The sequence below is a fragment of the Trachurus trachurus genome (genome assembly GCF_905171665.1).
Source record: "Trachurus trachurus genome assembly, chromosome: 15".
Lineage (NCBI taxonomy): Eukaryota > Metazoa > Chordata > Actinopteri > Carangiformes > Carangidae > Trachurus > Trachurus trachurus.
In genome coordinates this window covers 10,783,664-10,805,911 of record NC_139906.1, presented here as the reverse complement: position 1 = coordinate 10,805,911, position 22,248 = coordinate 10,783,664, and the positions used below count along the sequence as shown (strand labels likewise).

Below are 22,248 nucleotides of genomic sequence, written 5' to 3'. Positions count from 1 at the left end.
TCCTCAAATTGTGCACTGCCACCAGAAAAGCTATGACTGACTGACAGGAGAGAGCAGGTGAAGAACCGACATGGCATGAACTTCGAGAGAGAGAAGAGTTGTGAGCTGACACGAGAAGTGATCTTCAGCTGGACTGGAGTCGAACCACAGAGCTGGGAGAAGAAACGGTGATCGACGAGGGGAATAAGAGGAGCTGCGACAACGACGGCAGAGATCGTCAGAGAGAAAAAGAGAGGATCCTAATAGAAGAGCAAAAAGAGAGGCATTGACCTCTTGACCCTACAAACATCAACCAGCTACTTGCATCATCATGGACACAGACATAGACAATGGCCTCAATTTCACAAAAGGCTCCTCACAGGTCAGTTTGTCACATGGGATCAAACAATATTTAGTCGTTTGAAAGCAAATATGCTGAGAGACTCTGGTTCTGCTGATTCTTCCTCTTCTTGAAGCTTCTTTTACATAAATGTATTGCTGTTGTTGGGGTTTCGTTAAATGTCATAAAATAAGCGATAACTTATTATTTTCCTGACATAAAAAATTTAATGTATCAGTCAAGAAAAATTAAGTAGCTTTAATATTTCCAGGCAAAATGACAAATACCTATGTCATTTTATTTCTGGAAAATGTGGAAAATATATATATACTGTATTCAGTGTTTTCATATAATTGAGTTTGACAGTAGTAGTTGAGTATTTTAGCACTTCCATTTGGCCTCTTACTCTGATTCTATTTTTCTCTACTGTAGTTTGATGGGTAATTTCCTTATGAGCAGCAGGTGCTCAAACTGACTTGTTGCCCTACTTGGCTCAGGTGGATTATCAAAAACAATCACTCCTAATTATTTCAGTTTATCTGGAGTTTGTTTTTGTTTTGTTTTGTTTTTTTGCATTGAAATAGTTGATTCCGATCTTCTATTTCTGTCACAACATCTGGCGGGAAGTGGTTAGAACAGCTGCATGAAGAATGGCAGAACAAAGTGTGAACATTTTATGTGCATTAAACAAAAAAAGCAACTCGTGGCCACAACACGACATCTACAGTATGATCAATACAGCCTGCAGTATAATGCACAGCACACATGGTAGATCGGTGTGAGCCATGTGTTCGTCATCGCATCGTTCTTTTAATTAATTGGACCAATTTAGGGATTACATAATGATAATACTTGGATGATTTTCAAATGGACTCTGGAACCACAAAAGGTCTCAGGTAACCATTTGCAGGTACAAACACACATGCAGTGATCATTAAACAGATGAGTCCTTGAAAAATCCAATAAAGAAATTGATAAAGTTCAAATTAAAGATGGGAAGATACTATTGCACTGCACAAGATTGATTTTCACCTAGTGACGTATGCTAAAAAGTAACTAAAAAACAAATATAATTATTCATTTTGAAAAGCTCTCATAAGATAGCAATTTTAGATTTATTTTCCTCTTTCAAAACTTAAGTGAAGCTCATGTAAGTGTCACTAAATGTCCTTTGTGTTGTGGTTAATGATTTAATGCCACTCATCTAAAATCAATGGTTTTTCTATGCAGAGTGGTTGCACTAACATTTTCCTCATATTTCCTCTAAATCTGTAATATTCAAGAGAAATAATGTTTATTTTCATTGCTTTTGTTGCAGTTTTTCTCCCAGTATACAGCTAAAAATTGAAATGAATGTATCCTCGTGTGTGTGACACTAATTGCCCCATCTGCTTCTCTTTAACAGCATCAAGACACGGAGTTATTCTCATGTGAAGAAGACAGCAGCCTCTACTTCACCTACAGCGGAGGGTGCAACGAGCTGGAGGTCAACAACCTGCACTATGAGGTAACTGACAGTCCAGTTATCTTTAGCTTTTAACTGTTTAACACTCTTCATGTGTGCCTGTGTATGTTTTGTATTCTGTGCATGTGCTCATGGTGTAAATGTGTATGTGTATGTTTGTGTTCACAGGTGGACACGGCAGCTCAGATCCCCTGGTACGAGAAGTTATCAGAGTTCAAGCTGCCGTGGGAGATAGAAGGAAACAAGCAGACGGCCATTAACAAGCTCAGTCTCCGAGTCCGCAGCGGTCAGATGCTGGCTATCATCGGCAGCTCAGGTGACACACACACACACAGCTTATAAGCATTAATGTTTATAATCAAGGTAATAAAGGACTCTAAAAGTACTACAGTGTTAAAATACTGTTCTGTAGATTAAAAAGACAAAACTATAACCAAACTTTTGAGATCATGTGATAAGGACACTAAACTAGACTTGTTTTATATAAGAGGTCATAATTAGCCATAATAGCATTATGTAATTAATCTTTAACAACTCATTTTATTCCATAATGTATTATATATTACTATAAGATAGTATTAGTTTTATATTTAACATCTGATTAGCAGTAAAATAAATGCAGTGGAGTAAAAAGTACCATACTACAGTCAAATATCAAGTAAAATATAAAAGTTAGATACAATACAATACAAGTACCTTAAAACAATTTTACATTTCACTGTAAAACATATTTATATAAATTATGCCTCCAAACATCATGTTGAGATAAAACAAAAGTGCATCAGTGTCACATTTATTTGTCATTCCTCCTGACACCTCTTTTCTTATGTTAATATTTTTGACATATTGATGCTAAGTGTGTGGTCGTCCTCTTTCAGGTTGTGGCAAAACATCTCTGCTGGACATATTGACCTGTCGGGATGAGGGCGGTACCATGACGTCCGGTCAGATCCTGATCAACGGGAAGCCCAACACGCCGCAGTTGGTGAAGAAAAACATCGCTCACGTCCGCCAAGACGACCGCCTCCTTCCTCACCTCACCGTCCGAGAGACTCTGGCCTTTGTTGCCAAACTGAGGCTCCCCACCCACTTCACACAGGCTCAGAGGGACCAGAGGGTAACGTCAAGTTCAAACTGGTCTCAAACACTCGTATTGCACATGATTTTCATTTGGACAGAACTATTTCTGTCTCCTAAAAATATAACAGTGAATATAACATGTGACAAACTATGTTATCTGTGTTTCCTGTCACAGGTGGATGATGTCATTGCAGAGCTGCGGCTGCGACAGTGTGCACACACCAGGGTGGGAAACGACTATGTGAGGGGCGTTTCTGGAGGAGAGAGGAGGAGAGTCAGTATCGCTGTCCAACTTCTCTGGAACCCCGGTGAGAGGAAATCTCTGAAATATTAAAAAATTGGCCCATTGCCATAATCCCTATAGTCATAGCAGTAGGTTCGTTACCTTTAATTGTTGGTGCAAGATATTTTTAGAACGGCGGAGCAGAGCTGTGAGCTGCTCAGAGCTACGCTACTGGAGGAGGCTAATGGGATTTCTTGGTTTCCCTCATTAAACTCATCAAATACACAATCCAACAACTCCAAAACGCTCTGGTGGACAAGTTGTGACCTGCACATTCACCACGCTATGAGATAATAATGGACTGTTACAAGACAGATTTGTTTTTGAGGCAAATGCAAAGACGGGAACGCGCATCAGCGGTTTTACATTAATTTACACAAATATTATATGTCTGTACTAGCAATTGACAAGTAATACCCAGATTTATGGGTCATGTATAGGTAGAGATTTCCTATGCCTTCTTTAACATCAGTCTCGATCCATTCTGTCATGTCACAACCCCTGAATCGCCAGTGATCGTTACACTTAGGACAAACAGAAGACGCTTCTATCTTTTTAATGAAATGTTGAACTGGTCTTTCTCAGGCATTTTGATCCTGGACGAGCCCACATCAGGACTGGACAGCTTCACCGCCCACAACCTGGTGATCACTCTGTCCCGCCTGGCCCGGGGAAACCGCCTGGTCCTGCTGTCGGTGCACCAGCCTCGCTCAGACATCTTCCAGCTCTTTGACCTCGTCGTCCTGCTGTCGTCCGGTTCAGCCATTTACTGTGGCGCTGCTCGGGACATGGTGCCTTACTTCACCGCGCTGGGATACCCCTGCCCCAGATACTGCAACCCCTCTGACTTCTATGGTGAGTTACTGTACACTAAGTGGTTATTATCACTTCCCCGCTCAGAAACTCACTAACTTAGCCAAAAAACTGCTTTTAAATTCTTCTTCATAAACATTTTTTGCTTTTTTTTTGCTCATTCTATTGATGTGTGTGTCCAGTTGATTTGATCAGCATTGACCGACGGTGTCCGGAGCAAGAGGCCGAGTGTTTGGAGCGAGCCAGAGTCCTGGCTGAGCATTTCATGGAAAAGGTCAAAGACACAGACAATCACATGTGGAAACCAGAAGAGACCAACACAGATACACGCAGTGAGAGGTAGCCTTGTGTTTGTGTTTGTGTTTGTGTGTCTGTAGAAGTTGGGACTCTTTTTGCTTCTCTACTACACATTAGAGCTGAGAGAATAATGTCCACTCATCTCTTCAACAGTCAAAGCAACAGTGGCAATTACTTTGTCTAACAAATTAATAATTTCAGTTATCTATGTTATTTATTTTTGTTTTGAGTTGTTAGTTGGACTGAAGAAGCAAGTGGAATATAATAGTGTAATTTTCTGTCATTTTATAGACAGAATGATTATAATAATTGGCAGATTAAGCAATAACGAAGCAGTGATGAAAATTAATGCGATTTGTAGCACTGATAAACAGGTATTTTTACACCTCTTCTCCTTTTTCCTCTCATCTTATCTTGCTGTTTCTCCTCTCATTACCTTCCTTTATTTTCAGCAGTGTGTGCTCTTAATGATTACTTTAAATTGTTATCAGACACCCTAAGTTTTGACATAATTTTTCCAAAATGAAACATTTTCTGTTCTTTAACCCATTCATTTCATTGCAAACATAACTTTGAATTTGAGGGAACTTTAAAGGGACTCGAGCATTTAGCATTAATAACTTAAAATGCATGCATCTTTTCACAAATCTTCCCACAAGTCCCTTTAAATTTTACAACCAAGAACTCAGACTGAGTGCAAGGGATACTAAACCAGAGTTACAGAGGGACAAACAGTTCTGTTTATCTCCTTTTATTTCCTTTTTTTCCTCTCAGAAAAATGAAAATAATGAATGTAGTTGTGTCTTCTCTATATTTGAAATATGAACTAATTCTGTGTCCACAGCTGTTGTAGTGACATGAACATCCTAAAGTGCTTTCTACAGACAGAATCAGTTTAAACTCAGTTTAACTCCTGCAGCCCGCAGCAGCCCAGCAAGGCCAGAGGAGAGGAGGTGATTACAGTCTCCAAGGAACAAAACCGACTGCCAGGAAGACTTCACCAATTTACCATACTCATCAGGTACGGACACACACACACACACACATTTAATTTGTTGGCACTTAGAGGAGACACTGATCTCCTCTCCGTTGTTCTCCCTCAGGCGTCACATGTACAACGACTTCAGAGACCTGGTCACCTTATTGGTCCACGGCTTCGAGGCGCTCCTCATGTCGCTGCTGGTCGGTTGTTTGTACTACGGGGCCGGAGAAGAGCGTCTGTCCATCCAGGACACGGTGGCTCTACTCTACATGATTGGAGCTCTCACGCCGTTTGCTGTGGTGCTGGACGTCATAGCTAAATGTGAGTGAATCAAATCAAAAAAGATGTAAAGGAAAATTACGAAAGTTTCCTTTTGGAAAACAGCAAAGGCACCAAAACATCTTTGTTCTCCACCTCCATATTCTTCATACAGTCATCAATGTCATGTACTGGTGTCTAAAGAGAAAATACTGCAACAAAAACCTCCCCATTCAAGGCACCTTCAAAAGTAAAGTTCATCAAAGGTCAAAACTTCAATTCAAAATTTTTTATCCCCATTGACACACTGTGGATAAAGTAATTTGTGCAACATATCCAACCTTGAGGAAGCTGTGTGGCCTGAACATGAAATGTCATCCAGTTTGTTAATTTCATAATGCCACTCTGAATAATAATTATTCTTCTTTATAAGTTAAAGAGACCATGGGTACCATTGGAGGGGACTGGGGTTTTACAGCTCTTTATATTATTGTAACATGAATGGTTTTCTATATAACAGGTGTGTGAAAAGCAAAGAGAGCTGTGTGAAAAGAACCAGAAAAGTTAGGTGAATACGTTGGAAGTCGTGACAATTTAGAGCAAAGTTGGTGCGAGTGCATTGAAAAAGTGTGACAAAACAAAGCAGCAAGATGTGAAGGAGCTCAGAACAGAAGATATTAAAGTCAAAGTTAGCACTAAATTATCAGGTGGACGAGTTGAACACTGAGTTCTTGGACTCTGAGTTATATATTCAGTCACAACAGTTGCAGAGATAGCAGGGCTGAGCCAACAGACATTATAAATGAAGTTCAAGTCGGGTAAAGGTCGTGTGACAACCAAAGTTATAAAATGAACTCTGAATTAAAGTCTGACTCTGAGTTAAATACTGTGACTCTGTAAAGGCAAGTAGAAAATCTCTGAGAAAAAAATTTAGTTATAGAAAATATAAATAAGTTATTATTGTTAATAAGTATTTACAAATAAACAATTATTAACAATAATAACACATACATATATAAATAAACATAAAATGAATACACACAATGCCTTAGATACTGTGCACACAGCACATTGACAGCCTGAACTACAACCTCTTATACACGTTGTTACATGAAACAAAGCACTCCAAACGAGGGTGTAATGAAATGCACTAAATAGTTAATGTGTTAATAATTTATTATCAGGTTTTAGTGTTGGCCCTTGATCCCTCTGAAGCCAGGACGGTCAGTGACACGGTCTGAGTTGAGGAAAAGTTGAGGAAAAAGTTACTTTTACTTTGAAATTGTCTCTGTTGTTTATCATTTTTCACTTTATCTCAAAAAAACCCTCACAGATGATTTCCAAATGATACACAACCTAAATAAATCACTGTGAGTCTAGACAAAACAAATCTTAATCTTCAAATAGTCCTTGAATTTTACTAAAAGAAGACCAGGGTCACTTACCAGAGGTTGTATACGAACTCATCAGACTGATTTGATGTTGTCTGCAGGTCACACAGAGAGAGCCATGCTGTACCACGAGCTGGAGGACGGCATGTACTCCGTCACCTCCTACTTCTTTGCCAAGGTAAAAAAAAAAAACCCACAGCCTCTCCAGCAGGGGTCAGCTTCGCTCCACGCTGGAGTCACACTTCACATCACAGTCCTGTACAGCACCGTGATGTGACACGGTGGAGATCACAGGGAAATAATGATGCAGTGTTTGTGTGTGCATGCAAACACACCAACTAGAATCAACACTGAATTATAAGTGTGTTTGTGTTACTTTACTGTATTAGTTTAGTTTATTTATTAGGATCCCCAGCAGCCATTACTTCATATGATATATGAGCAATGGCTATTCTCCCTGTAGTCCCGCACGTACAATTACAAATGTAGTAAAAACAGAGTAAAAACAACATAATACAAAACAAAGTAAAACCACACTTACAATTATCCAGGTTTAGAAAGAAATAGTTAAACTGTTTAAACATTTGCAGATACAACACAATACTTAAGCTTATGAAAAAACAAAGCAAAACAACACAAAAACAAAACAACAAAAAATAAAAGAAACAACGAAACAAAAAGGAAACGGAAACAAAAAGAAGTTAGACACTACCCTATCTCCTTTCTAAAAACACATTTTTCAATTTATTTTAAAAACTGCTTTTGCTTACCACTGATAGGAGCTCGATTAGATCTCATTTCAGATTATTTCGTATTATTTTTCAGATTATTTTTGGCCCCTCTTGAGGAACTTTTGTCGTTTGTCGAGTAAATGCTACAATATTATGGAAGCTCATTGATATACATGTAGATAGAATTTATTAGCATTTCCCTGGCGCATTTGTAAAACAGTGATCTATACAAGTATTGTTAATATACTGATCCTTGCTGGTATATTTCTGTACATCAGGTCCTGGGGGAGTTACCAGAGCACTGTGTGTTCACCTTGGTCTACGGTCTGCCCATCTATTGGCTGGCCGGCCTTAACGAGGCCCCGGATCGTTTCCTGCTCAACTTCCTGCTGGTGTGGCTGACGGTTTACTGCAGCCGCGCCATGGCTCTGTTCGTAGCCGCGGCGCTGCCCACCCTGCAGACCTCGGCCTTCATGGGCAATTCATTGTTCACCGTCTTCTACCTGACGGGAGGATTTGTCATCAGCCTTGAGAACATGTGGCTCGGTGAGGAGACGGATGAATCGTCTTTCGTCTATTAATTAATTAATCAACCTTGACAGCCTGAAGGAAACAGTCTGTGCCAAGACAGAGAGCAGATTGAGGAAAGAAAAGATGCTGTTTACACCTCTGTGTGTGTGTGTGTGTGTGTGTGTGTGTTTGTTTACTCCACAGTGGCCTCGTGGCTGTCGCACGTCTCCTTCATGCGCTGGGGCTTTGAGGGCATGCTGCAGGTGCAGTTCAGAGGAAACAAGTACCCCATCCAGATAGGAAACTTCACCTTCAATATTGACGGCATTCATGTGAGTTAAAAGCACCGTGATATCAAAGACAGCATCCCTGTGTGTGAGACAGATTCACATTACATTTCCTGAAGAGTTTTATTCACGCTGTAAATCTTAAATGCACAGAGTCAAAGCGCACTCTCAACCACAGCCCTGGTTTCAGTTTATTTCCATTTATTGGAAAAAAAAATAATAAATGTAGCTACAGTAAGTAGTTCTGACAGATTTAAGTGTTAAATTACAATTTATTTTACAATTAAGGACATTCCTCGAGTGCGGACTGAATTAGGGAAAAAAGCGTTTAGTTACGCCGCTCCATCAACATGGAACAACCTCCAGGCTGAACTGAAATTGTCTGAACTTGTATCTTTTAATGTTTTTCGTCACTTCTTAAAGGTCCGACAACAAAAATCAATTGAGCGGTGCCTTTGCTGACCAACCTTGTCACCATGACCCCCTTGCTCCTTGCACTTTTGTTTTAACCCCTACTGTATTATCGCCCTATTTATTATAATGTAATATTGTAATGTATTTTGTATTTTTATAATGTTGACAACGTGTGCTGCTGCCCTCTTGGCCAGGTAACCCTTGAAAATGAGATCTCGATCTCAACGGGTCTTTTTACCTGGTTAAATAAAGGCTAAATAAAATAAAAAGGACATTTTTATAAACTGTAACTATGGTTGAGTCACAGATATTAAATGTCTCATAGGCAGTGACAGTTGATGTGATTCAGATCAGTGCTGTATGTCGAAAAAACAACTTTCCCATCTTCCTACTGTCTCTGTTTGTCTCTCAGGTGGTGGAGGTGATGAACATGAACCAGTACCCTCTGTTCTCCTGCTACCTGGTCCTGCTGGCCGTCTGCCTGGCTTTCATGGGGCTCTATTACTTGTCCTTGAAATTCATCAAACAGAAGTCTAGTCAGGACTGGTGAGCACATCTGGACCAGTTTCAACATGAAGACCAAATGTCACACGAAATCACACACAGCATCAGGAGGATTTTTTTTTGTTGTTGTTTGTTTTTGTTGCAAAGTGGAAGGAAGTAATTTTGGCTCGAGTTCGACTGGTTCGACACTGAGCTTTCTGTCATTGGTTTTACAGTTCTTATTAGTTTGTGTAATAGAGAATAAGTTCTTAATTCAGGGGAGGAAAACATGTGAATATGAAGTTATTTTGGTTTGTTTATCTTCCTTCAAATCATTTTCAAAATCGTTTCAACATCAGGAACTCCTGAATATCACTAACTCTGCTCAACATCCATCCAGTGTGTCCAGTTCAACTCTTGGATGCACCGTTTGGTGTTGGTTGGAGAAGAGTTAGTTGCAGTACCACTGTCTGCTGCTGGGTGGCAGCAAAGCACTGCAGTCACGCCGTTGGTAAAACTACGGCATTTTCCCCCTCTCCCTCTCTTCTCTGTCTTGGCAAATGATTAGAGTGCCACTTTGGCAGATATCCATCTGCAGCTTTTGCTTGTTCCATTTTCAATCTTCTTTTTCCTACAGCTTTATCTTCTTTTTTTGTATATGTAAGGTTATTAAGCTTAACAATGTGTGTGCCAGTATAGGGAGCACTGGAGAAAAAGCCCAGCAGAGATTTAGTAAGTCACACTCAGAAGAAAAAGAGCTTGTACTTGTTGTGTCCTCATATATTACAGATTATGTAAGATGGGTGTTTTTGCACTGGTGCAAAAGCCTGATAAATATTTTACCGAGATGGTTTGTGTCCAAATTAGTAAAAGTGTTGAATCACATTGGTCCACTTGAGTGTGTTTATTTTTGTCTTCATAATCTCTGCCGTCATTTGGATTTGGACGCATCATTCGGTTACATAGTGCGGTCACTTGTTGTAGCTCTTCGGTTTCATAACCATGGATGTTATTGATAATGTGATGATCCTGTAGTTTCATCACAGCACAAACACATTCCTCATGTGAAATCGTGTCACGTACATGGAAGAGATTCTGCTGTACAACTCATGTTTTCTGATGATTTCAAACATTTTTACCAATCTATGTCATCTATGCTGTGACCGACCCTCTGACGTCAGGTCATGATCTTCTTGGGAAACAGCCTGAGTGTGTGTGTGTGTGTGTGTGTGTGTTATCTAAGTCCTGTCTCAGTCTGGGTCAAGAACAGCTTGTGTTACATCAAACGGGAATATCTGAGTTTGGTACAGGAGAATTTAAGAAGTTGGTTCCTGTTGGTAACATGTGATCACTGATGGTTCACAGCGTTTTAATGTTGTAATTTATTATATTATCAGATCAAGACGGAGCCTTTTTGCCTATTTTATTACTTCTGGCTAGTTTTGAATCATGTTTTCATCCGTTTAGTTATGATGACAGACGGATGTGGTGGAGTAAAAAGTTCAGTTTTTCCCTCAGATATAGTGAAGCAGAAATACTCCAATTGAGTACAAGTACATTAAAAAAAGATCACTCTAATGTTAACGTCCAACAAAATTGAACTAATTGTAAATATAAAGTGTCACTTTAATTTTGAAAAGCACTCATTACGGTGGTAACAACTCAAAACAACAACAAATATTTTACCACTTATAAAATTAAAGTGGCAGTGACATTTCAAAGTTGCAGTTTTCTGGTAACAGCAGTATCAATACTCCAACCCTGATTAGTGCACACTAGGGCTGAACAAAGCATGGAAATATTTTCAATATCACAACAGGGTCAAGTGCTACATCCAGATTGCAGGAGCTGCTGTTTTTCCCCCTTTTTTTGATGAAGGTAAAATGTGATAAAAGAAGCGTTGTGGTGCAACAGAGACCCGCGGCGGACTGATCTTTTTTTCCAGACATAAGGAATCATGATTATTCTTGGTACATGACCCAACAAAAATCATATATACTATATAAATGTACACTTCTATATTTAATTCCATTGACATTTTTAAGCAAAAATGAAAATTATGACTCATGTCACAATATAATTTGTCTGTATATTGCCTATAGAACAGTATGCACAGTATGTACTTTCACATACATACATACAGTCTGAGTGTAGTGTTGGGACTGGGATGTACAGTAATCAACCAAATTCCTCATTAGTGATAGAAGTTAGACGTGTGTTTTACCTGTTTTGCAGGAAAAGTGAAGCACATGAAGACTCTGGATTCCTAACTTTCTTTATTAGCATAAATACTTCTGTACATTCTCAACATTTTCATCGTCAACATTATCAATTTCACAGCGAACAGTCAATCCAACACTGAACCGTTACAACACATATAAGTCAAAATTTCAGCTCAAACAACTTAATATAAAAAAAAAAAAAGAATAGAGACATGAGAAGAAAACAGTGGGATTTGGATGGAGGCAAGAGGAGACGAGGGTGAATCTTTTTTTATTCCTCCGCTGTCGTCTGGGCTTTGCCAAATTTCATCTCTTTCAGCTTGTCGGCGTAAAACTTGAAGGACTCCTGGAAAGAGAAACAAAGAGAAACGGCTTGGCATCAAACACGTTCCAAACAAACAACGGCGCAGGCGCTCACCTGCCTCACACCTGCCTCTATCTCGCCTCTTTTCCAAAAGTAAGCAGCGGCGGAGCCCTCCTGGGTTCTGTCTAAATAGTCTCCACTCGCCAACCAGGTTGTCTCGTTTCATCTTTAAATCCCCATTAATACACAAATAAGGGATTTGTAGCACGCTCCCTGAACACACACTTTTCGCTCTCCGCCTCTGTTCCCGGCTAATTAATCAGTGTTTTGATCCAGACAAAGTGTTGTGGTGGGTGTTTTTCTTGGGGAGGGGGGTTGTTTGCTTATTAATGTAGTAATTAATGCTGATAAATAACTATGGAGGGAGAGAGACGGAGAGGCTTTGGGACACCTTTAAAGAGTACGTTCAGCCGAATTACAAAAATATTTTCTCTATAAATTTTGAAATATCCGTCTAAGATTTCAGCTTTCGCCATCAAAGTGTTTAAAGCAATGCAAAAAATGACATTTATAAAACTCAGCAGCATTTTTTCTTATTGGAAACAGTGCCCCAATTATTTCACATATCTCACGAGAACACAGGAACGACTTCTTCCTAAAGAAATAGTCCTTATAAATACAGTGCAATTATTGGCGAGAAATTTAGTACTTTTATGGTTTCTTTGTTGAAGTTTTTCACTTTAATTTAGGAAATTCTCTTAACTCCTGCACATACTTGTTGTACAGTAAACTGCCAGAGTCCCATGATCATGAGATGTGAAAATTAGTATAATTAGGCCCCTAAACGTCAATATAAAGCCAGATATTCTGTTCAATTTACGGATGAAGTGCTCAGTGAATGATAAAATAATGATGGTTTGATAGAAAGCTAAAAGAAAAAAAGAAAAAACAGGTTTAAAGTTGACTTTTAAATTTCATGGATTAAAACTGGGAGGTGATAAATGAAGGAATATCCGACATTAAGCTGCATGTGATGTTTACGGTGAAAAACAGCAGCAGTCCCCTCGCTTTCATTGAAAGTCAGACTGAACCATTATACACTTTATGTCAAAACGTGCTTTTCCTGCAGTGATGAAAGGTAAACTATCTATACATGACTTGTCTAAACATTTGTATGTCTGAATCAAAGCCGAAAGGTTTACTGTAAACACACGTCCTCTGTGTAGACGGAGCTGCTGCGTCTCTACCTGAGATGTGTTTGTGGAAACTTCTGAAAACCGGGGGCTATTCACCTTTCCCTCTCCTTGCGACTCGACTACTTATAAAAACGCAGCAATCACTTAACTATCCTGACACTCGGTGAATAATGCAGCAGCTTCTCTGCCTTCATCCTCCTTTCTCCTTCTATCTTTGCACTGCAGGTGAGTGATGGGAAGGTAAGAGGGGCTCTGGTCTACACCTGCCTCCAGGGGACAGCACATCAAAGTGCTGGGGCTGAGAGAGTGTGTGTGTGTGTGTGTGTGTGTGTGTAGCAGTGAGTCGGTTTATATGAGTGTGTGAGTCCTCCAAAAATAGGGCTACATCAACTTACAAAATGTGCAATGTGCTGAAATGCTCAAAAACACTTGGAGCCAGAAAAAGAGAGCGGCTATTGCAGTGACACCATCTCGCTTACACAATATATGTACTCTGTGACCGTGGGGCACAACTTCCCGCGCGCACACACACACACACACACACACACACATAAAGTAGCACACACAGGAGGCGAGCTGCAGGCCTGTGTGTAGACTGAACTGCTCTGAGCGGGCAGACTGCTCCTTCACATTACTATAGCACACACACACACCACAGCACACACACAATGGCACGCATTAGGACACCGGCCGGACAAGTGTCAGCAACGGTTAAGGAGTTGTGTGGCCTCTGTGTGTGTGTGTGTGTGTGTGTGTTTGTAAACAGACCAGGTCATAATCTGATGTTCACATCTGTGTGGTTGCATCAGTATGGATAGGTGTGTGTGATGATGATAGGTCACTGTGTTACAAAATCGTTTCAATACACGCTTTAGTTTAACATTGTTTAGTTATTCAGGCGTCTTTCCTTTGTGTAATATTTTTTATTTTTATATATGTAATGCATTTAGGAAACTGGGACTTTTTGATTTTCCTGGTCCTTCACTGACCAGAGAAATGATCTGTAGATTCATCAATAAACCATGTGACATGTGAGTTCAGTATTTATGCACTTTAAACGCCTCCATGAGTTCAAAAGCACCGTGTTTGTATTAATAAAACTGTTCCCTTGGCCTTTACCCACTGTGTGCTCATGCTTTTCCATCAGCAGCTCTCAGATCACACAGGAACACAGGAGAACGACTTGTTCCTAAAGAAATAGTCCTTGTACATACAGTTCCCAATGTGTTTATGGGCAATTATTGGGGATAGATTTTGTACTTTTCTGGTTTCTTTGTTGGACTTTTTCACTTTAATTTAGGAAATTCTCTAACTCATGCACATACTTGTACAATAAACTGCCATGTGACATGTGAGTTCAGTATTTATGCACTTTAAACGCCTCCATGAGTTCAAAAACATGGTGTTTGTTTTAATAAAACTGTTCCCTTGGCCTTAACCCGCTGTGGGCTCATGCTTTTCCATCAGCAGCTCTCAGATCAGCTTTCACAGTTACACTCATCCAAGTTGCTCAACACAATCTGCTTCCTCACACTTCAAGTTATTGCTTCAGGGCACATCAGAAGTTGTTGTTGAGTGACGACTGAGCTGAGAGTTTTCTGATGCTCTTTTATGTCTGGAGGAGTCTCACTGACACCAACACAGTCACTGTTTGCTTATGCAACTTAAAAAAAAGGACAATTACTTACTGTAACTGACCACATTGGGGAATCGTGTGGGTTGAATATGTAACATTTCCCAAAAATAACACATTCAGATATGTTTGAGTGGATTGTGTGTGTGTGTGTTAGTGTGAGAGAGAGAGACTCACAGGAGGCTCAGTGAAGGGCGCCGTCTCTCCGGCGTCGCGGTACATCTTGGCCAGCCGCTTGAGTGACAGCTCATCTACGGCCGTCCCCTCCTTCTGCATCTGCTCGTACAGAGCCTTGGCTGATGCTAAGTCCTTATCCATCGCTGCCAGATGAGAGGAGCAGAGAGAGGAGGAGTCAGGAAAAGAAGACAAAAAAAACTCAACCTTTCACATTGATATTTCAAATGTAGCGCGTGTGTTTGAGATAAAATGAAAGAAGGATATAACAACATTTAGAGGTGGCATCGTGTTATTTTACAATTTGGTCTGTCATCAATTCATTGGCACCAAAACCTGACGAGTTCATGCTTTTCCTGGGATAATGCAACACTTCTAAATTGCTGCTTTTGTGCGTTTATACAAGACGCAGAGAAAAGGATGTGTAAGAAAAACGTAGAGGGGAGAGGGGGGAAATAACATTCAAACTTTGGCCTTTTACTTGGAAAAGAACTATTGAATTGCACTTTTTAACATAATGTACTTTGCAAGAAACACCTCATATAAAGACAACACATCCGAGCTGTAAAAACGATCTTTTATCCACACTTAAAAATCAGATCATTACATGTTATTATCTCCCTCTTCAGGTACCTGACATGAGAACTGAAATTATGTTATATTGGTGTCAGAGTAATCATCTATAAACCTCAAACAGAATGAATGAGCGTCGTTGTGTGTGCGTATGTGTGTATCAAAGAGAAACTCAGGTCACATCTGAGAGAAAAAAAAAGAAAAAGAAAAAGAGGACAAGTGCATGCTACAGAGAAAAGAGAGGAAAAAAACCCCTGAAAGAGGAAACACAGGCCGAGAACAGAGGCAGAGCAGAGCGTCGCTAATTGTGTCCCCGATGGCCGCCCCGACCGACCAGCAAGCTAATGCTAATTAAATAGTCATGTCTGCTCATCTCTGGTGTGACAAGGTAGGAAAGAGGGGAGACGGGAGGGTGAGGAGGTGAAGAGGAGGAGGGGGGGGGGGGGGGGGGGGGAGGGGGGGTGTGTATGGTGAGGAGAGGGTGTAGGTGAAAGCAAGGAGGAGGAGGAGGACACGAAAAAAAAAAAGGTGGAAGGAGAGGGCAAGAAGTGATGGAGCGGAGAAAGAGAGAAAAAAAAAAAGATGTGAGGAGACAAAAAGAAGCACTGAGTGGTGGACCGTGTTACGATTAGCACGCTAGGCTAGCCAGGACAGCTAACTCATTAGAGGACATGTGTTCTTCTAACCCCTGAACGTCTGCCCTCACACACACACGGAAACACACACACTCACACACACTCCATGACCCGATGCATTGTTAATGTGTGTGCTAATGTTGACTTAGCCACAGGCCAGCGAGTCGCCGCCCGGGTGCAATGGTAGCTGCTGCTGCTGCTGCACAGGATCCAACCAGGCATTGTGTAACTGTGTAACTGTGTGTGTGTGTGTGTGTGTAACTGTGTCTTACCGTGACATTTCATCAGGTACGTGCACAACACCTCCTTCTCCACGAAGTCTGGGATCAGGCTGAGCAGGGCCTTGATCTTGCCCACCTGGACACACAAACAGTCATTTACATACAAGAGTAATATCTCTGTGTGTGATTTTGTTACATTTTAAACTTGCAGATAATTAAAAACACACCATAAGTTCAAAGTTTTGTTGCCAAGTACTGATGCTAAATCAACATTTATTCATATAGCACCTTTCAAAGCAAATAAATGCCGTTCAAAGTGCTTTACATTTTGATTGAAAAAGTATATAAGAAGTGAAACAAGAAGAATGACGTGGAGACTAATGCACGAAGATTAAAAACAACAATTAAATATAGCAATTGTAAAAGATAAAAACACAATAAAATATGATAAAATATAAAAAACAATAAAAATGTGAATAAAATAGAATAAAATGCAATGGGATTTTACAGTCAAACTGAAAATTTAAACAAGTTTTTGCTTTAAAATCTACATTTATATCCCAGATTTCACTTGTTTGCTTTACTCATAAATCATAGAATTTAAAATATATACGGTATATATATAAAGTAAATCTACAGTTTGTATCTACAGGTTTTGTTTTTGTGGGTTTGACCATACTGCCCATCATCCATTTGGACAATGAAAACAAATCGTCAACATTTATTAAATTTTGGTCCCTGCAATATTAATATTACAGATAAGAATCATGGAAACGCTGGTTAATAAAAACAGATAAAGAGAAGAAACTTTACCTGTCCTGGACTCTGAGCTTTTCGTGTCATGTAGGACATCAGCACATCCTTCTGTTCAGCGACGGCGTTACAGCGCTACGGCAAAACAAAAGGGACAAAAGAAACATATGAGTGATAACATGAGGGGAGGTGGAGGTGGTGGCTGCGTATTATATTTTCCTTCTTTTTTCTTTTTTCAAGAGGACTCTCCATCCTGATCCTGTGCTCTTCACACACACGTCCACGAACACACCTTCAACACACCCACACATTCATATAATCACCTGCACACCTACACTCAGGTTAACTGTTAATTATGGATTTAATAACAACTCGTTTCTGTGTGAATTTAAATGAAGAGTGGTCAGAGAGCATAATTATCACCACTTACAGTAGTCACTCCGAGGGCCACGTATACAGCAGTTCTCAATGGAAACATAAGAGCAGCGGCCGAAGACCAAGTTTGGACAACTGTGACGTGTGCAAAGCTTTAAGATTTTAATCTTGACCAATAGCGGGTTTTAAAAGAAGAGCTCAGATATTAAACACACATTTTCTCATGAGAACACGAACGGGACATTTTATATTAACGCGCCACTTTTGCGTACTTAACTTAACGTAACTTAAATGAACCTCTGCGACTCACTGACGGACATAACTATCATTTTCATCATTAATTATTGTAGCAAAGTCAAACTCAAGTGACAAAGAAAACCTGGATCTGGATCTGAAAACTGCAAATGTGTCACATTTCTGCTTAAAAATGACCGAAACACTTATTTTCAGATTCATTTTTTTGTAAATGTCAACTCATCAGTTACTGCTGTTATATATCTGTGATAATATCGACCAGTATATCAGCATGAGCACACACACAAGGTGATGTGGAAGCAGAGGTGCAGAATAATCCTTCTGGATTCATTCCTGGCAGCTGTGAACTGTCATTGCTCCTTTTTTTGGGGGGGAGAAATTACAACAAAGTCTGACTCTCTCTGTATTGGCAGTGATGCTGACGATTAAAAAAAAAGTTTTCAAATGTGACACAGATCCAGAAAAACATGTAGATCATGTAGAACAATCGACAGACTGCTGCTGCTGCTGCTGCTGCAGAGCGTTTAACGGCTCATCGAGAAAACATGCAAGAATTCATACAATACACAGTGTGTTAATAGTGTATGTGTGTAAGAGATCCATTAACGTTGCTGTGCTTCGAGTGTGTGTGTGTGTGTGTGTGTGTGTGTGTGTGTGTGTGTGTGTGTGTGTTCTCCTCCTGTTCTCCTGACTGAGCAGCAATGAGGTCCGATTACTAGCCAGTCGTAAACTAACGTGTTTCACTCCTTCTCCGCCTCGTACAGAATTAAAAGCGAGTGGCCTGTGAGGCTTTTAACACACACACACAGTCTCTCACTCTCACACACAGCAAGCTGCCTGCTTTCGGAGTCACCGAGCGGCAGAATGGCTTAAGCACAATCAGGCAATTAGACCGACACTACGCCACTTCACTCAACTTTGCTCTGTGCTCTCATTCATTCACTTTCTCCTCTCCTCTCTTCTCTTCTTCTCCCTCACTACACCGACTCGCTCCCAGAGGGTGATGCTGCTGCAGCCGCCCGGGCCTACTACTACTGTCTTCGCTGCTCCTCCTCACACACACGCTGCCCTAAAAGCTCTGGACACCCTGGGACTAGTGCTTCCTCTTCTTCCTCAACGACCCCCCTCCACTCACACAAGCAGCCGCGGACGAGTGTTTCCTCCTCGTTTCACTTCTTAATGACTAACTTCCCCGCCGACCTCACCTCCTCCTCTCCTGATAGCCTTGTCACCATTATTGTTACTGCTCGCCTACTTAAAAGCTTTTCAGAGTTTTTTGGTGCTGCTTCACTTAGTTAGGATGAGATGGGATGGAGCAGTTTAGTTGGGCTACAACCCTCCAGTGACTCTGGAAGAGCAACTTTGAAGGGGAGTCGGAAAGAGGCCACGAGGGGAGAGACCCAGTGAAACCTGGGTCGAAACTCACAGAGTGGAGATGCTGACAAAGACAAATAATAGGAGAACAAGCTTTAGTACTGTATAGTCTCAAGTGAGATGGGACTTTCTAACACCATCATCATTTGTCCTTGGATTTACTGATCTACCAGCCGTTGTCTTGTGTTTTAAACATTTACACTCACAGCATCTTCCAGATTCACTGATAAGACTCCTCATTATTTCTCATTCTTCAGTTCAAACATCGACTTATCAGCTTCTTTGAGCGGATTCACGTCCCTTTTTGATGCTGAATTCACAATGTTCCTTGTAGACCGTTTTGTCAACAGCCGTTAAAGCCAATGTTGGCGAAGAAGCCACAGCAAAACCCACGCATTGCTTCTATAAAACAATGAGAAATTATCACCGCTGTTAGCAAGAGTTTTCAGGGGGTTCATGAGTGGATAGAGTACATCATATGTGGGCATACTGAGCTATAAGCTGCTGATTCGACTCCCTAACAGAGTGAACATTTGCTGCTTGTCAATATTTCTACTGTGACTGTCCAATAAAGATGTAAAATGCCCAAAAAAATACAAAGAAAAAAGAGAATAAGAAAAAAACAGTTCATTGCAAGTTGCAACTTCATAAAAATGCTGCATTTGAGAAAACGAACCCATGAAATGTTTTGCATTTGTGCACAAAAATTAACTTGAGCAATTAATCCATTATCAAAACAGTCATCAATTATTTCAATGTTCACTGACTGATGCTAATCTTCTAAGCTCAAATTTTAGATCTTTATTATTATTATTATTATTATTAGGAAGCTTGATTTATTACAATGATGATTATATTTCTTGTTCTGAGTGAGTTTTGAGGGGAAGTTTTGGGAAAAATTAATGTAGAAATGTAAAACAGAAGAAGTGCAAAGCGACGCGTCATGAAATAACATACAAATTAGTGTCTTGCAGGAGTGTTGCGCTTCTATGCTGCACATATTAATTTAAAAAAGTACATAAGGGACATCCCACTTCACAGTCTTCCTCCCTCTAAAACTAAACCTGCCTGATAAATTTAAAACTGATCTTCTATTTATTTAAAGGAGGAGAGAAACTGGGCCAGGACCTACAGTACAGTATATCAAAGCATGGAGCATATTATAGCTGTATAAATGATATGATCCATACTTAGTGTTTAAATAGTGATGAAGATGGGAGTAAAGTAAGTAATGTATCTGTTCATTAACATGCACACACTCGTCAGACATCCCTGTTTAAAGATTGAGAGGATAATCACTCAGGATGTCAAGGAGAGATGAGGAGCAGACGGATGTCGTCGTCTCTCTGTCTGAGTGGATCTGCTGACTGTGGGTCGGGTTTCGATCTGAGGCCTCTGTGTTGGTCCGGTTCAGAGGAGACCGCAACGTTATAATGAGAAAGAACTGAAATATCTGATAAAGTTATGATTAAAATGACAAAGACGGCCCATTTTAGCTTGGTTTGTCTCCACCTCTCATCTCCAACTGGTTTCAGAAATGATAAATACCTACAATAGAAACACATTTTTTGTTTCACTACAGACTCCAACAGTAGGAAACCTTTGTATGCTTGTGTCAAAGTTTCCTAATTGGCGACTATTTTGCGGCAAAACTGTGATTAATTAAGCTTTTAATGACAAACTAATGTGTGAAATGTGAGCAGCTGAGATTGTGTGACAGGGACATAATATGATTTTCTGTAGCTCATGTTTAAATAGTGATGAGGTGTAGGAAGTGAAGGTAGTAAGTAATGTATCTGTGTTCATTAGTGCACCCTCCGTTCACACTGCAACTGAATGAATGAGCGAGATAATCACTCAGCAAGCGAGAGAGAAATAACCACCAACAAAGAGGAGTCGGGAGGGGACAGGTTGTGTCTTTCTTTCTTTCTTTCTTTCTTTCTCTACCTCGTCCGTCCTCCCACCTGTCCCCCACCCATCCTGCCTCTACATATTCATGTCCCCGGGCTCAATGCAAAGTCATTGAGCTGTAATGTATGACCTCTGCTAAATAAGTGAAGTGGCAGGAGGCCAATCTCAGACCTCCAAACTCAGAGCTGTTTATGTGGCGCCGGATAAATAAGTCAGCGACTGTGGTGGGAGAAAAAAAAAAAAAAAAAAAACGTCTCTGTCCGCCATCACCAGGTTTCTGACAACTGGACCAATGCACCGGGGAGCTGTGATGGACTAAATACATCACCGGCTCCCTTGTTGATTGTTTTTAATGCAGATTTGAATTACTTTTGATAGAATAATTTAAAACGAAGCCGAGTGCAAGACACTCAAATGGAGACAAAAATGCTCCGGATGATTTAAAATTTATTTAAAGTGGTTGCAAAAAAAAAAAAAGTTTTTATGAAAGACGCAGTCACGCAGCGGAGCTTTGCTTACGGTGTGTGCAGACCCACGAACCAGCAGTGCATGAGTAACACCTGAAACTGAGGATTACATTCAACTACATATTTGGCTGCTACAGATGATGGATGTGTTTTTAGCTTTTCAGCGCTAAAAAATCAAGATCAGTTTCAGGTATCCTGTGTTTTTTTTCTTCTTAGATATTCAATTTGTTTGGCAGCAGCCTCCTCATCTGCTCTTCTCTTCACACAAAGAGCAGATGGAGAGTAATCACTGCATGTGTGATGAGAAAATCATTTCATAGAGGAGAGTAAGTGCAGCAGGTAATGTGTCTTCTATCATCCGTTTGTATAAATCTTTCAGTCGATTTCTTTTCAGTATTAATAAACTGAATCTCATCTCAGCCTCTGTGGACCACAAACACACACAAACACACATCCCAAACCATATGGACAGGAAAAAGACAGAAAAAGTAATAAAATAAGATACAAAATATGAATCTTCTACCATAAAAACACATCTGTGCAATATGTCAGACTTGGCTCTCACACTCTCCCTCTCTCTCTCATCCTTATACATCCACAGTCTCATACTCACAGCCAGCATGAACTTGGCGTCCTCAACTTTGTCCATATCCAGCAGCTGGATGAAGAGGTCTGAAGCTGGTCTGTAGCAGGCAAAGTGGTTGGCCAGTCGCTCTGCCATAGCACTCACTGCAACACAGTGTGCACATCTGATCAGTGTTTCACATCAGGCTCACGCTCAAGTGTTGGAAATCAGCACTTTGGCTCGTTCTCTCATATGTTGGATTTGTTGATATATACAT

At 40.3% G+C, this 22,248-nt stretch overlaps 2 protein-coding genes across 2 annotated transcripts in view; one reads left to right on the top strand and one right to left on the bottom strand.

The window, feature by feature from the left end:
* The first annotated feature begins 9 nt into the window (after window positions 1-9).
* Window positions 10-10,194, top strand: abcg8 (ATP-binding cassette, sub-family G (WHITE), member 8). The gene is made up of 13 exons (XM_083988535.1): window positions 10-361; window positions 1,725-1,826; window positions 1,953-2,100; window positions 2,663-2,901; window positions 3,040-3,172; window positions 3,733-4,002; window positions 4,143-4,299; window positions 5,177-5,278; window positions 5,361-5,560; window positions 6,990-7,066; window positions 7,898-8,165; window positions 8,334-8,461; window positions 9,243-10,194. The coding sequence occupies exons 1-13, from the start codon at window positions 311-313 to the stop codon at window positions 9,378-9,380; spliced, it is 2,013 nt and encodes a 670-aa protein (XP_083844661.1). The 5' UTR covers window positions 10-310; the 3' UTR covers window positions 9,381-10,194.
* Window positions 10,195-10,962: 768 nt separating this feature from the next.
* Window positions 10,963-22,248, bottom strand: part of lrpprc (leucine-rich pentatricopeptide repeat containing) — a gene marked incomplete at its 5' end in the record, with an annotated part of 63,102 nt that continues 51,816 nt past the window's right edge. The window contains 5 exons of the mRNA XM_083988087.1: window positions 10,963-11,881; window positions 14,846-14,988; window positions 16,323-16,407; window positions 17,085-17,159; window positions 22,020-22,135. Coding sequence (XP_083844213.1) covers window positions 11,807-11,881; window positions 14,846-14,988; window positions 16,323-16,407; window positions 17,085-17,159; window positions 22,020-22,135 — 494 coding nt within the window. The 3' untranslated portion in view covers window positions 10,963-11,806. The remainder of the gene's footprint in view (window positions 11,882-14,845; window positions 14,989-16,322; window positions 16,408-17,084; window positions 17,160-22,019; window positions 22,136-22,248) is intronic.